Below are 15,917 nucleotides of genomic sequence, written 5' to 3'. Positions count from 1 at the left end.
AAAAAAAGTTTTTTGTTTACTTTATGAGACTTGTGCATCACATAGTAACTGGATTGGGACTTGTTTGAACTGTCATACAGGAGCCTTTAGATATACATTAATATTGCAATGTTCAGCTTTTTATTTTAGGTATCTCCTGCTGAACCATTAAAATTAACCTGTACCCCATTAAAATCATTAAAAGTCCAGCTCTGAGCCCCGAGATATCTGCTTTTTACATTAGCCAACATTTTTTTTTCTTAGCCCTGCTCTCATTTAGTTTCACTTTGTTACTGGTGTGTGGCTTCATGGCTAAGCTCCACCACTTGCCATCTTTTTGTGTCCTTGCCTACACAGCTTACAGTGAACGTAAAGCAGTATATCAGTTAGCACGTGTCCTAAGTCTCTCAAACTCAGTTTAATCTCAGAGAGATTTTTTAAAATGCCTTAACTTGCTCCTGCCCATCAATATGTTTTACCAATCCAGCTGAGTAAGCTTCTCTCTGTGCTTCCTTGTCAGTCCATGCTGCCTCAATCTTTTGTTACCAGTGGTCATTAAGCGAGTATATCCAATAAAAGTGAAGTAAATAATAAATCCTTAGGTCCTAGGGCTGGAAATCGTGATGCTAAAAAGAGAGGTATAACTACTAAGTGTTGTCACATCGCCGGATGGCAGGGCAATGACAGCACATGTGGCAGTGTGGAAGAAAATGAAGGCTCTGTAGTTAGAATCCACCGTGTGGATGACGTCACGCCAACAATCACAGCCTCACTTCCAACGCATTTTGATAGGACCACCTATTTTTTGAAGGAATGCTGCACATTTACAGAGTGTGTCCTTCTTCCATCTCCTCCCTAGGACCATTGACCATTGCTTCTCTATACCACAATAAATTCTCATAAAAGCAACCTTATAAAGATTTTCAATTAAGAGTCAAAATACTCAGGTCTCTTCCTTAACACTCGAATCAAAAGCAAATAGTTCTACATCGGATGTTAGTCCTAATAGGCCAATAGTATTTAGTTCATATATGCATTTTGATTCAGATCTCGACATCTTCCATATATAGATATCACCCCACCAGTCTTGATTTACAAATACAATCCCCCAGAAGAGGGTATCTTATAAACTTTTGCTGTGGTACTCCTTATGTTTGGATAAAGGGTAGGGGCATAAATACAGATCACAGGGCCCCATAGAAAAAATATGATGGGGGCCCCCTGACAACCTCTCTCTAAGCTGTGACTAATGACACCAAGATCCCAAAGAGTCCTCTTGTGCATCTGACATCAACTTCCCTACACTGTAGACTTTACAGAGCATAAGGGTTGCCACCAACCGCAACCACTCGAACCCTAAGTGCTGTGTTATCTTCATATGTTCTATGTTTAATTTGCCTAAACAACCTAATGGGCCCCCCTTCCATCCCTAGACCCCATAACAGCCACCGGGGCTGCTATGGCTTTAGTTATGCCACAAATAATGGGTGTTTATCACTCCCCATTACAATTTTGCAGAAGTGCTCTCTTATCTGGAGTTTGAATTCCCGCTTATGGAAATCTTCCTGCACAAGCACTGAATGACATAGATAACTCTTCTGGTACTACATGTGAGGAAATCCTTAATTCTATAACTCCGCTGTGTATGTAGTTTAAACTTTCCCATCTTTTTCATCTTCTCTGTATTCTTAGAGAGCAGGGGCTTTGAACAAAAAGCCAGATAATTTTTGCTATGGACTGGCAGGATCGACAGGATGATCAAACTCTTCTGTTAACACTCCCACACGATCTTGTTGGAGGCTCTGACTTAAGGAAGCAAAGCCCTGCCTCTACTAAGATGGCTGCCTCCAAGCAGAGACACAGCACAGGACAAGGCACAGGACAAGACAAGTCAGTAATGGGGAAAGGTCATCTGCGGCGAGACCACAGGCAATACTCATAACTAGTCCTTTGCCTGCCTTTTTTTTTAGCACAGCTTTCAAGGATCTGTTCTTCTTTAAAGCCTTGGAGAACTGGTGAATATCAAATGGCACATTTAAATCTCCAGGTATAATGAGAACAAAAGCTCCGGAGATGTGAGAATAAAGATCCCTATTACACCAATACAGAGATACAAACACAAATTTGTCTCAGGGTGAGTGACTGCAAGATAAGTGTAAGCAGCAGGGGAGGGAGGACAGGCTATTAAGTAGACCTGTGTCATTGGCAAAGTACATGTTCTTCTAAAGTGTGGTATCTATCTAGAACAATCTAGGACAACATAGATGAACTGGAAAGTGAGCTTAATTGGAAATGTATTTACAAACACTGGAGTGATCAGCTGATCGCTCCAGTGTTTGTCCTGCACAGAGGATTGGTACATACTAGTGACATGTACCGATCCTCTGCCGCTCGTCCACGCACAGGGGCTGCAACTTCTCTTCAGCCGCGGGGGCAGCGGCAGATCCAGAGTCTATTCTCGGGAGAGGCACTGCCAGAAAATAAAGTTTCACTTACAGAACGGTTAATATTTTATTTAACGTATCATACAGTCCTAACCTTCTCTAAAACAGTGACCCCTTTATCATTCCAGATTACAGATACTGAAGCTGCATACAGAGTGTGCTGGTTACTACTCAAACCGGCACGCTGTGTGCGTTCGCGATCGACCTTGTGGGCACCCCTGTCCTAGATTGTTCACTTCTCCTGCCTTCTCCAAACTCTTCACTCTTTTGTGAATAACCCTGTAAGTGTCCACATTCAGTTATCAGGACCATGGACAGCTGCATTTTTTGAGCACATGGACTCACACCATCAATAAATCACTAAAATGACTTTTATAGCCTTAAAATATGTAAAGATGCAGAACAGTGAAGTAAGGGGGGAACATTTAAATCTACAGCACACAAAGATATTTTAACCAATTGTGCGCTCCCAACCTTGTGGCAATTCTTTGGAGAAGACCCTTTTCAGCATGACTGTGCCCCTTGCACAAAGTCAGCTCCACAAAGACATGGTTTGGAGACTTTAGTGCAGAGTAGCTCAAATGGCCTGCACACTGCCTGACTTCAACCCTAAGGAACACCTTTAGGATGGATCTGAAGGCAGACTGCGAGCCGAGGTCAGGTCTTCTCATCCAACATCAGTACCTGACCTCACAATGGCTCTTTAGACTGAATGGGCACACATTCCCACAGACACCTTCCAAAATCTTGTGGAAAATTGAGTGAAGGCTGTTATAGCCACAGAGTGAAGGTGTTGGGGGCATCTATAGTAATGCTCATGGTTTTGGAAACAGCTCATATAAGTGTGATGGTCAGGTGTCCAAAAACCATTGGCCATATAGTATATACAGAGGTAATTTTGCTATGTTTATGTTTAAAAGCATTTATGAACTAGAATTCCCCTTTAATTTTGCACAACTCCGTTGGAAAGCATCCTTATAGACAATGCTCCGCCATAGACGAATACATCTGATGGGCCCAAACCATTTATCAGTTTTGTAAGGCTAACGCCGAAAGACTTTTCTTGCGAGAGATCCTGAATCCTTGTTTCAATACACTTGCCAATCTATTCGTTACATAATAATCCATTGTGTTTTACTCTTGTTGCTTTTGAGAAAACTATTAACTGGGATGATTATGAAAACCAGCGGCCATTGTATGAAAACAATGGCGGAAAATTATAAGATAGCATTTCTATGTCTCCATAATACCACTCATTCAGGAGCCAAACAATCTGCTTATGATGAGAAACAAGATTGTTTAATCTGGTTTTTTTTTCTCCTCATATAGTGTTCAGGGGTATTATATAAAAAAAAAAAATATCTAGGAAAATGTATGAGGATTGATGACCTCATCAACAGATATCAGCTGTCTTTTTTTAAGTTTTTGGCCCATACTGGGTCATTTGCAGTTAAATGATCATCTTTAACCGCACAAAATGAAAAAGAAACCATACATGTTTCGCACGGCCTCATACATTTGTCCCTCATGACATGTGAGAAATTTAGAGGTAAAATCTACATTTAAAAGCCTCAGGTGGGTGACACCTGACCATTACACCTATACAATATGGCAAAAAAGTATGTGAACATCTCTCCAAATTAAGGTGTTAAGATATTTCCTGCTAAGGGTAATGCTACAGCCTACAAAGATCTTAGTTTGTACACTATATGGCCAAAGTGTCTGCCTATACTGTGATGAATCACAGTATAGGCAGTTAATAGGAGTGAGAACACGTTTTGTACCCCAACATAAATATTTTATTCACATTGGATACAATTCTCATTTGGTATCCTATTTGTTTGTACTATATTGAGCACTCCTTAATGTAATAATTTCCTCTCTTCTGTTCCTTTCTGGAAATTAGATATTTAACTTTATTTTAATTAGTCACTTTATATTTACTATTATATCCTTGCACTAGTGCTGGACATTGGGTGCTGCCACAATCACTGTGTTTGTGTATTGCTATTTTTCTTTTGGATTTAATTTATACTGAGTTTACTTGGCAATAAATTTCCAGCCTACATTTAATGTTATTTGATATATGGATGGCACTTTGGTATGTACATCTTTATTTGAATATTGTTCTTAATTTAATATTAAATTGATGTATGGTTATGGTATTCATTTAATTAATTTAGGATTAGCTTTTAATTTAGTCTGTTACATAGATCAAAGGTTTATTTTGGGGGGTGGGGTAATTAACCCGGTTTAAATAGAAATATAATTTGTGGTAACGGTAGATACTTGCTTATATACAAATATATTTATTAATTTTTCCCTACCAGCTGTCTCTGGATGTGCGGGCGGACTGGAGCTGTCCCGAATGCAACCCTCCACGACCCCCCCGTGCAGGGTCATGCCTCCGATGCCTTTGTCCATCTCGCCTGTTTGGTCCAAATAAGCTGCAGATTTATTACTATTATTTTTGTTAATTTAATTATCAATGTAAATTTTGAGAATGTTTATTTGTAACACTGACATTGATTGTTGAATACATTTAAACAGTGTTCTAGGTTTGAGGTCCTCCTGAGGAAGCCAAAATGTGGCAAAACATGTTGAGGAACCTAATGAACTCTCAATATATCTACAATATAACAACTAGATCGCTAATGTACACCTGAAGTGTGCGGTATATGGACTTTTAAGTAGTTGCATGTACGATTGAATTGTCTGTACTCACAGATAATAACTTCTATGTGAAATATGTAATCAAGTATGTTTTTATCTTTTTGCTAATTCCGTTGTGAGAACGGAGTATCTTAAAAGCCCTCCTCTCAGTTTGTCTGTGGTCATTTGTGCCATTTAGCCAAAAGAGCCTTTGTATCTGGCTCACAGGGTTGAAATTAGGGCTCTGTGCAGTTCACTTGTGTTCCTCCACACCAAACTCAACAAACCATGCGTTTATGGAGCTGGCTTTGGGATATTCAGGGACAGTCATAATGGTTCAAAAAAGGATCTTCTCCAAACTGTTGCCCCAAGGTTGAAATCATGCAATTGTCTAAAATATCCTAGTATGCTGAAGTATTAACTGTATCCTTCAGTGTAAAGACCTGAACTCAATAATTTGGAGGGGTTTTCACTTTCCTTTGGGCCATACAATAGGTGTGATGGACAGGTGTCCACAAACGTTTGGCCATACATTGTACTTTGCAAGTTCATGACATTTCTATTAGCTTTAGGGTTGAGTCGCTACCCTGCCTACCTGCCTGACTTTACTGACTGCACACTTAGAAGTTAAGGAAAAAGTGTATGAGGTCAGGCAGTTACCAGGATAGCAACTGTTCAGATTTCAAGTGACCTCTGACCTTCTGACTGAACTAAAGAGTCAGAAATAGGCAAACAGAGCTAAATAAGAAGGAAATATATTATATATAATATCTTTTATAAACCAACCTGTACTTTAATAATATTCAAATTCATGAATCCAGGTGTAACTCTTTCATGGGCCAGAAAGACAGAGAAAAGTGAAGTATTGTAGAAAGAAAGGAAAAAATATAATTAAATATAAAAGATCAAATAAAGAGTAAGCATGAAATATGTTACAAGGGAAGACGGTGACCGTGTTCTTTAAAAACTCAACTGGAAAAGGTTTTTTATCTTTTTTTTTTTACATGCTTCACATCAACAGTCAAGATGTTTCCAAGCCGTAAGAGACACCTAGTATCGCTATTAACTAAAGAAGAAGAAAATCAGATGCAGATGCCGACATTTTACTGACATTTTATTATTTTAAAAAAATCTGTATTGTAAAATGGAAAATTTAGCGTGTGTGAAAGCTCCATGAAAAATCATCAGCTAAAAAAAAAAAAGATTTCTGCTAGAGAGAAAAAAAAATGAAATGCAAAAAGAATTCAAATTCAGCTCAGGTGAATGAGAGAACCAATTTCTATACTAATATTTTTGGGGCAGAATGTAGCTGTAATTACAATTTTAGATAATCAGCTAAATGTACAGCTGAAACATAGACAATTAGGGACTGTTTTACCTGGCAGAGGATTTGTAAAGTAATATGTTTTTTTTAAATGAATTGAATTGGGAGTTAGTTTTCAAAGTGATCAATTTATTGATATAGCTTCACTATACAGTATATATTTCCCTCTTTTTCCATATAATAATGCTTATGATCCCCTGAGGTGCTGATGGCTATATAGGATAAAAAGGGTGACAACACATTTTATAGTCTGCATTTCTACAGACTGAGCAACTTCCCATGAGCTCTATGGACTCATCACATTGGTGCACCCAGTTAGAACTATTTTCCTGCACAGACATAATGGTGACACTAGCTTCCTGCACTATTTGCCTACTGATTGGACAGCAAATTAATGATGTGATGATGATATTTGACTCCCCAGTAATCAGGCATGTTAAACAGGAAGTAGCAAAGCTGCAATAGTAAATGGCAGTATAGCCACCCTGACTATGGATTGCGACAGGGGTACATAGATCACAACACTGTCTGTACAGAATTACAAATCCTTTAGAGGGGAAAAAACAGTTCCCATATATTTAAATCAGTTGTGTATTTAGTTATTCGCCTCAGGCTTAGCCTTAAAGTATCTAAAACCTTAAATTTAGTGTGATAAAATACCTATAAACAGCTGTAATGTTTTTCTTTTATTATAAAAAAATGTTTTCCCCTTTTATTTCATTATTTGCTGCATCTTAGTGCTGCTGATATCCTGCAACCTCTTTGCAGACACTTCCTGTTGCTCTGGATTGGTATCCTGATGGTGACTACTGTGGGTGATGCATGTGGAAAGTGCACCACAGGGGTAGGCAACCTCCACACTTCAGCTGTTGTGAAACCACAAGTTCCATGTTCAATTGTTTTCTATGTGTCCCATTCACACCACAACGTGGGTGTGATGGGAGGGGGCTGTACTGTGACAGTCTGGTGTGAACGGGCCCTAAGAGTAGGGTAGGGTTCCGCTGGGAAATAACATATATGGCTTCATTGAGTGCTCAATGTTACAAAGTCAATCTTGTACCATTTCCCGCTGTGTAAATATGGCAAGTTTAATAATTTCAATTAAATTAACTTGATTTAATTAGTTAATTAAAACAGAAAAATCCAGTTGTTGACAAACATGGTGAATCTTTTTGGAACAAGAGATTGCATCATTTTGTAATTAATGTATTCATTTATCGAAGCATATGCCTTCGGCTCAGCTGAGCCGCTTGGCCGCCTTCGGCTGCTGTACGGGCTATTGTGAATAGCCCATACAGCAGCCCTTCGATTCCACTGAACCGAAGGGCTCCAGCGGCCGAAGAGAGCCGAAAGATCAGCCGAAGCTACGGCTGTATCCTTCGGCTCAATAGTGAATAACCCCTAAGTAATGAATAACTAACGTGCAAGTTTATGGTGAACCTTCAGCGAATCTGCTGTTCATTTCTTTCTATATGTGACATATCGCAGACCACTATATCCTATACTAACCTTCCATACCCCAACTTCTTCCCCTCACCGTAGGGCAGGTGATTAAACAACCTGAGACTGATTTATCATTCAATTAATTCTTATACAGGAGCAAAACACATCTCCTAATCCAGGTATTACTCTGGCAGGAAGTAAGATATTTTAATTATGTTTTTAATAATGTGTAAATTAACTAATTTGAGCCTACATTTATTTCCTCTTGTGTTTTCATCATGACTGTGTGCTCCAGGCTTAATAGGTGGTTATTGCGGAGAATTATTCCACAGCCATGTGTACCTGAAAATGCCTCTCACAAATCACTCTCCTCTCTCACAATCTTCTTGTGGTTAATAAGCACACAAAACATTTTACACTTCTATATCTTTATCGAAAAAAGTTAGCATTCCTTCCAGATTAGGTGACTGCATTTGTTTTCTTTTTTCATGCTTTTTTCACTTTATTTTGACCTAGTAATCCCGTGAATAACTGATTTCATGTCACTTCCTGTCTACTCTATTTCTTTCTGCTGCAACTCCGGCCCTCCAGCTGTTGTGGAACTACAACTCCCATGAGCAATGTAATACTGACAGTTACAGGCATGACTTCCAGAGGCATGTTGGGATTCATAGTTAAAGCACAGCTTGAGTGTCGGAGTTGCCCACCCTTGCTCTACTGTATGGAGATAGGATATGTATGAATACCTTATGGAGACAACCATGGTTGTTCCACAGGCTGGACTTCAATCATGCCATGTTCAAGTCTATTACATTGGGATTGATAGAACTAGCAGTTCACACAATAAAGGGTTCCTGGCAGGATTCACAGATATTTTCACAACCAGTAAAAGCTTTATTCAACTCCAACCACCTTGTAGACTGCCCACATGGTCATGTTTGACCCTTATGGACTTGGTTGTAGAGATCCTGCCTGCCTCAAAGTTGGGCGGTCTGATAGACAGAGACGGCAGTGTGTTGGTTGGATTTTATAGCTTTTACTTGTGCTGTGTACAGCAGTGTGCCGCATTTTTATAATTAAATATGGAAAGGCATGGAGCGTGGACAGGCTTCCGGCAAGAGTCTGCACTGCACCCGGACTGGAGAGCTTCTAAGGAGAGTGATGACATTCTTTCTTTGATAAGTATTTTCAATACTTGATTAAAATGTTCCATGCCTGAAAACTGAAAACTACTGCAGCCACCATATCTAAGGACTGGTAAGCTGCAATATATAAAATGTTTGCTTTTGGGTTTAGATACACTCTTACATTACCATAACTGGAAATCAGAAATTTAGAGTGGTGTCAAAATACTGTTGGCCATATTGTAGCAGATGTGATGGTTAGGTGACCACAAACTTTCAGCCATATAACGTACATGCCATTCAGAATGCCAGCAAGTAGTAATATTGTCATATAACACTTCAAGAAACATTCACCTTCCATATAAAGATGGTCCAGTCAATAATTAAATTACTTTCTTATACTAATATATAAAAAAAAGTGTAAATATGTATTGAATATGACACCAAAAAGTGCTACTACCATACATTATTACTACTAAAAGTAGTAGTTTTGGTTTAATTACGTCAATAAAGATTGAGACTTCTTTGTACAGTATATATTGGTATAAGAGACTAATTGAAATATTGACCGGATCATATCTATATGAAAGGTGGGTTTTTTTGTTGAAGTTTTATATGTAAGGTTTTGATCTGGTTATTATAATAAACCATCCCCTCATTCTCTATAAAGTTTTCAATATTATCAAATGTCTTTACTTTTTCACCAGGAGTTCAGCTTGACATCCAGGCATTTGGTTGTACAGGTTTGGACTCAGCAGAGGTTACAAGCCACCCACATATTGAATAATTATAGACTGAACCCAGCAGAGGGGCCTACCAGGACAAAGACATTTATTCAGTGAAGCTAAGTTTAGCAGACTCCCATACATTAATATAAGTGGGCCTGTTCAGTTGCTGTAAATGCTTTATTATCCTAAAAACACATTTGAGCAGTCTCTGCAATAGCTGGTAATTCTGCATAAAATTCTCATTATGAACGTACTGTTCATCTCTGAAACGCTGATACTATTTTGGGAAGTATTGTGTTACTGAAAATAAATGAATGTAGGTTAGTGAATCTGGAACACCTTAAGAAATTATCCTTACTTTTGAATATCCAGACTTCACACATATTTTAGTAAAAATACATAAAATACAATGACTACATTTCGGCCCTTCCAGTAGTAGTGATTGAGGGGCAGAACAGCTCTCAAGGCCACAGCTGTGTTAACTAATGAGGCTGGATATAAAAGGTAAAGTCAAAGTTCACTCAATATTACTTCGTTTTTTGAGGTAGGTAAGGTACACCCTTCTTAGTGTGCTGAAATAGTAAAGAGGTTCTCACTGAAATAATTTCATTAAATAGGAGCCCCAGCCAGTTTTAAAGATTAACCAATGCTCTCCCCCCACTACCCCCATATTGCAAGGTGTAAATGCTTATATTGTCTAGGGGAGTAGGAATAAGCACAAATACTCAGCATATTCCTCTTAATCCTGGCAACAACACTCTTCTCCACTCTCTGAAATCCCGGAGTGTGGATGGGCCCTAACCATTCTTGTGTATAATGCAGAAGCACTGATCAGCTTACCCAGAGTTGGGCTTTACTCTGTTTCCCTCGCTTTTACCGGGACAGAAAGTGATGGGAAATACAAATCTGTTAAATGATACGGCGGCAGCAGCGCAGGCTTGTACACAATACCTGGCTGCTATACACATTCACAGCCGACTCCTCCCTGCCATGTATCCCAGGCTCACCTGTCCCTCGCAATAAAGTGAAGAGGGAAAATTAAAGTGAAAAGAAAGTTGTAAAATAAAAAACACAGAAAAACGGAAAAGCTCCCTGCCCCCATGTACACACACATACCAACGCAAAGATGCATCATTGTGTATTAAACTGCGATTGTGCCACAGATGTTATACAGTATATTGCTGTGCATGCTGGAGTGACAGCAATAATTTTAGTGCCATCATTCACGGTTAACTCTACATTGATGATCTGTAAAGGCTTTTCAAGCATGTCCTATGGACAATTTTGGGTACTGTAGTTTTTTGGCATTTCAGGGGCACACGCAAATCTGAAGCTTGACATGACTGGTATCTCTATTTTGTTAGTGTGAACTAAATTTAAATTGAATGAAAATATGGGTTTGATAAACAGGTGCCCCCAACATTGTTTGCCTTAAAAAAACTGCAGCTCTGACCCTCTTATTCTACAGGGTCTCTGCTTTCAGAAAATAATGTAATTTTGTTGGGTTTTAACTAATTTGGGCCTAAAATGTGCATTTTAACATATGTGCAAAAAATGCAAAACCCTCCGGCCTGGCCACTTCTTCAATCTTCAGGGATTCTATTAGTGAGATCTCAATTGCTAAGTTCGGGGGTCTGCACACTTGCTATACCCATTATGAGGGGTTCCCGCTCTGCCTGTTGGATTTGTTATTTATTTCATATTATTAAAAATATAACAGGAGAAACTGGAACACACAAAGGTGGGTGGGAATGCCCTATACTTCCAGGGAGATCGGAGACAGGAATTATGGCAGGAGAACCTCGCGGTTGGAGTATACAAGACATATATGAAACTAGGGTTTGACGCAGCCCAAAAGGCTCCACCTTTACTAAAAATACCTTTTATGGATGGACTGACACTTTAAGGATTAAAATGTTAGTTAATTTTTTCATCAAAGTATTAAAAAGAAAAACAAGTACACCAAAAAGCATCATGAGAGTAGCCAATATACTGTATCTGCTGCTGTATTCACGGATACAGGTTCATAAAAATGTATTTATTCATCTCAAATATTCAGATTTTATTCTTTATAATGTTTTATTAGATTTTTATCATAGATTCCTTTATTGCTCCACAATAGAGAAAAAAAAACAAAAACAAAGCAAAACATTAAGACAACACAGTGTTGTCAATGTAGTGGCCAATCAGAACATAATAATAAGTGCTAATATGCACTTGTCTTTCTTCCAGTGCATATTAGCAGTTGAGGGCTGGAATCTCATTGGTAGTCACAAGCAACAGTCAATTTTCAACAGTTTTGATTAATTAGCCCCTTAGACTCTTTGCTATACCCATCTGTATCTAAGCACAGTACGTAATGTTGTAAAGATAAATACAGCTCACAACAGGGCAAAGTGTTACAGTAAGCAAAAAAAAATAGCATTGGATTCAAAGAAAACTTTGTATACTGGGAATATATTGCTGCAAACAGCACAGAGGATTAATCCATCTTTGGTGACACCGTACTGCACTCTGGAGGAAACATCAGGGGTCTTACCTGCTCATTAACTCGTGAAATGTTCGGTCTGGTAGCGGGAAGATGAAGTTATTAATGACTGACTTTAAGGCATCCAGAGAGACACATCCAGTCTGATCTACGTCAAACGATTTGAAAGCCCTCAAAAGATCCGGGTGTGCGGAGGAGATCTGTAATGGAAGACATTGTACGGTCTTTGTTCATAAAAGTGTGCCTCATGAAAGAATAAAAACCTTTTTTTTAATTCTTAATGTATTTGTATTTAATACTGTACAGTCATCTTCAGATGTTTCATTGATATGTTTTTCAGTTGCCTAAAAGTCCCCCAGCTATTCTAATAAGACTCGGTATACTATAATAAAAGCAGACGTTTACTGAAAATGCCCTCCATCAAATCAATGGAATCAAAATGTGGACAAACAAAGAGTAGAAATTATTAAGTTTACCACCAAGTAAGCGTTTATAAGTGGGTAAAAAAAGATATATATATATATATATATATATACATATATATATATATACTGTAAATATATACAAAATATGCCTTGGTGCTCCACACGGTAGCAGCAGTAGTGCAGCAAAAGTTCAGCCACTTAGATGTCTTCAAGCAAGCGTAAAGAGTAAACGCCTAAAGCGACAATGATTTTTCCAGCAAAAATATTTTAGTCATCTGCATGTACACTATATGGCTAATAGTTTATGGTCTTCTGACCATCACACCTGAACTTGTTGGACATCCTTCTCTAAAACCATGGCCATATATATGAAGTTGGCCCTGCCTCTTTCACATAACATTGGAGTGTGTCTGTGAGAATTTGTGCCCATTCAGTCAAAAGAGCATTTGCAAGGTCCGGAACTGATGTTAGCTGAAAAGACCTCACAGTTGGCATTCCAGTTCCTTCTGCAGGAGTTCAAAAGGGTTGAGGTCAGGCCTCTGTAGCCACTTGGGTTCCTCCACACCAAACTTAGCCTGGCTTTGTGCACCTAAACTAATAATTTGGAGGGGTATACACATAATTTTGGCCATATAATTTATTTTCAAGCAACCCGTTTTAATTCGATTAATGCTAATGTTGTTTTGTCAGCTTTTATTGGGTTTAGGTTAAGGACGTGTGGACTAATGGTGCTTTCTCTCTAGAGACTTTATTCAGTGATCACTTTTCCTGTCCATTTCTTCTGCTCATTGCAAATCTAGTCCCAGACAATAAAACACTCTCAGCTGTCTAATTCTGAGTGACTTGTAGGTGGCAACATTGTAGTCCATACATTCCTCCATTGCTGCATTATTACTAATACAGTAGTTATTTTGAAGGATGTTTAAAAAAAAAATCTGATCATCACCATTAGGACCATTTACTCTATTTATTTATTTATGTTTTATTTAAATGTTATTTATCTCATAACAAATAACAATTACAATCATATAAATACATTTTGCAACATATAAATATGAATAACTAAATCCCAATGAAAATAAATACATAAGTAGATAATTACCTCTACTCCCCAAAAAGATAAGTGGTATCTCCGAGGGCTTTTCAAGAGTGGGCCTCGTTGTTTAGGTACAGGCTCATTTGTTGGAACTCAACCCACGGCTGCCATTTATTTTTACATCTTTCATATTGATCATATTTAATAGCAGTCAATTCTTCCATCCGTCTATAATAATTCACTCTGTTAAACCATTCCTTCAAAGTAGGGGCTGCGTTCAAGAGAGTGGGTATCAACAACTTTTTATATGTAGACAGTGGATTTGTAGTGGCATGAAGGAGGCATATCGATAGTTCCAAGGGTAGAGAGATGTTAGTAATTTTCTCAACACCTTGGACAATCTGTTTCCAGAATGGCCTAAGCCGAGGACAAGACCACCAAATATGTAAATAGGAGCCAGTAGCCGCACATCCCCTCCAACAAGTAGCTACGCTTAGGGAATGCATTGCATGTACTCAATCCGGTGTATAATACCATCTTGCCAAAAAGCAAAATGTTGTATCAGTTACCAAGGTACTAATGGATAAACTGGAGTTGGCACGTAATATACCTTGCTTTTGCAAGTCAGTCCATGTAACTTGCAATTCCCTTTCCCATTGCGTAAGATACTGAGGAAATGTTTGGGAGAGTAGTTCCAGCAAAATCGAATATATATTCGTGATCACATTCGTGATTTACTTTATTTAGATTAGTTTTATTATGTGACTGTAGCTCTACTTTATAGGAAATCTGTTCCGAGGGAACATGGACACGGTCACTGCTGACCTCTTGCTCTGAAAATTCTACCGTGTTTCCCCGAAAATAAGACAGTGTCTTATTTTTTTTTTTGCACGAAATAAGACACTAGGTCTTATTTTCGGGTGATGTCTTACCTGGCTGGGGGAGGAGTGGACGAGGTCCCGGAAGGCGGCGTGCTGTTGCTGGTCCCGGCGGATGTCGCTTCCATTGTGCGTGTGGGCGGGGCAGGAGCTGCGTGCGTGCGGGAGCTGCGGCCGGTGGGCGTGCGTGTGGGCGGGGCAGGAGCTGTGGCCGGCTGGCGTGTGGGCGGGGCTGGAGCTGCGGCAGGCTGGCGTGTGGGCGGGGCGGGAGCTGCGGCCGGTTTTTACACAGTTATGTGCCGCTTCCCCGAAAGTAAGACCTAGCGGATCTCTGTAATATAAGACCTACCACCGAACTAGGTCTTATTTTCGGGGTAGGTCTTATATTACAGAAATCCCTGAAGATAGTGCTAGGTCTTATTTTCGGGGTAGGTCTTACTTTCGGGGAAACACGGTAGCTGCCAGGTTATCTTGCTGATTCATTGGTCAAGACTGACACTGACCTGAACCAAGTGTGGAGATCAGAAGTTCTGACTTTCAGATCTGCATCTTTGTGCTGGGGCAGTGGCTCCGAACATATTTTCAAATCCAGTGAAGTAGCACCACAAATTTACAGCTTACCCATCAGCTCACAGCTCCACTCTACTCCTAGGTGCTCAGAACATATTTCCAGGCTGAAATCATTAAACAATTACAAAAGCATAATCTGGTCTGAGCAAAGAACAAAAACAGCATTATTGATGCACAGCTTAAAATGGAGCATAACAATGTGCTTTGAATGAAAGTCCTTGTCAAGCAGAAGTGCCAATCTTCCTTTTCTAGTTGTTTGATGGCTTCAGCACGTTAGAAAGAAGTCCGCAATGGCATCTTTCTCTCTCAGTACAGATTTTGTTTAGGTTGGCTACACACCTATGCAGTATCATGTGGTTACATACACTTGGTGGTGTGTATTAAAGTGCCATTCATTTGTAAGATCTCACATGCAGGGTCCTTCTTACCCTTTTGTATGGTATTGCATTGTGATTGTACTGTCTCTCTATGTGTAGTAAATCACTGTGATAACTTAAGGTACTATATAAATCCTGTATAAGGATAATAACAATTATAATAATAATAGCACCTCATTTTACAACTACAATAGCCTGCAAGCCTGCTGTGCTGCCAAGTAACACAATTTGCTGCTTTAAAAACTGAGGGTTCAGTTTTTAGTTCATTGCTAGGAGTTCAAAATGCTGTCGTTATATAACGTATGCTAGCATATAAAAATACCACATGTAATGTGAATGCGGTAATGCACCCTTATGCAGTGCAAAGGTGTGAAGGGTATTAAAGTGTAACTGCCTCCAGGCTCTTCTCCCAATACCTATCCCTCAATCCAAAATGTTTTGAGCCAGGC

General features: G+C 39.1%; 1 protein-coding gene across 1 annotated transcript in view; it reads right to left on the bottom strand.

Moving 5' to 3' along the window:
* Positions 1 to 15,917, bottom strand: part of EFCAB6 (EF-hand calcium binding domain 6) — a 107,724-nt gene that overhangs the window by 48,947 nt on the left and 42,860 nt on the right. Inside the window, 1 exon segment of the mRNA XM_018553459.1 lies at positions 12,234 to 12,382. Coding sequence (XP_018408961.1) covers positions 12,234 to 12,382 — 149 coding nt within the window.

The sequence above is a fragment of the Nanorana parkeri genome, unplaced genomic scaffold, assembly GCF_000935625.1.
Source record: "Nanorana parkeri isolate BGI_ZX_2015 unplaced genomic scaffold, ASM93562v1 scaffold120, whole genome shotgun sequence".
Taxonomy (NCBI): domain Eukaryota; kingdom Metazoa; phylum Chordata; class Amphibia; order Anura; family Dicroglossidae; genus Nanorana; species Nanorana parkeri.
Note: the sequence above shows the minus strand (reverse complement) of the source record. Positions and strands in the feature narration are given on the sequence as shown.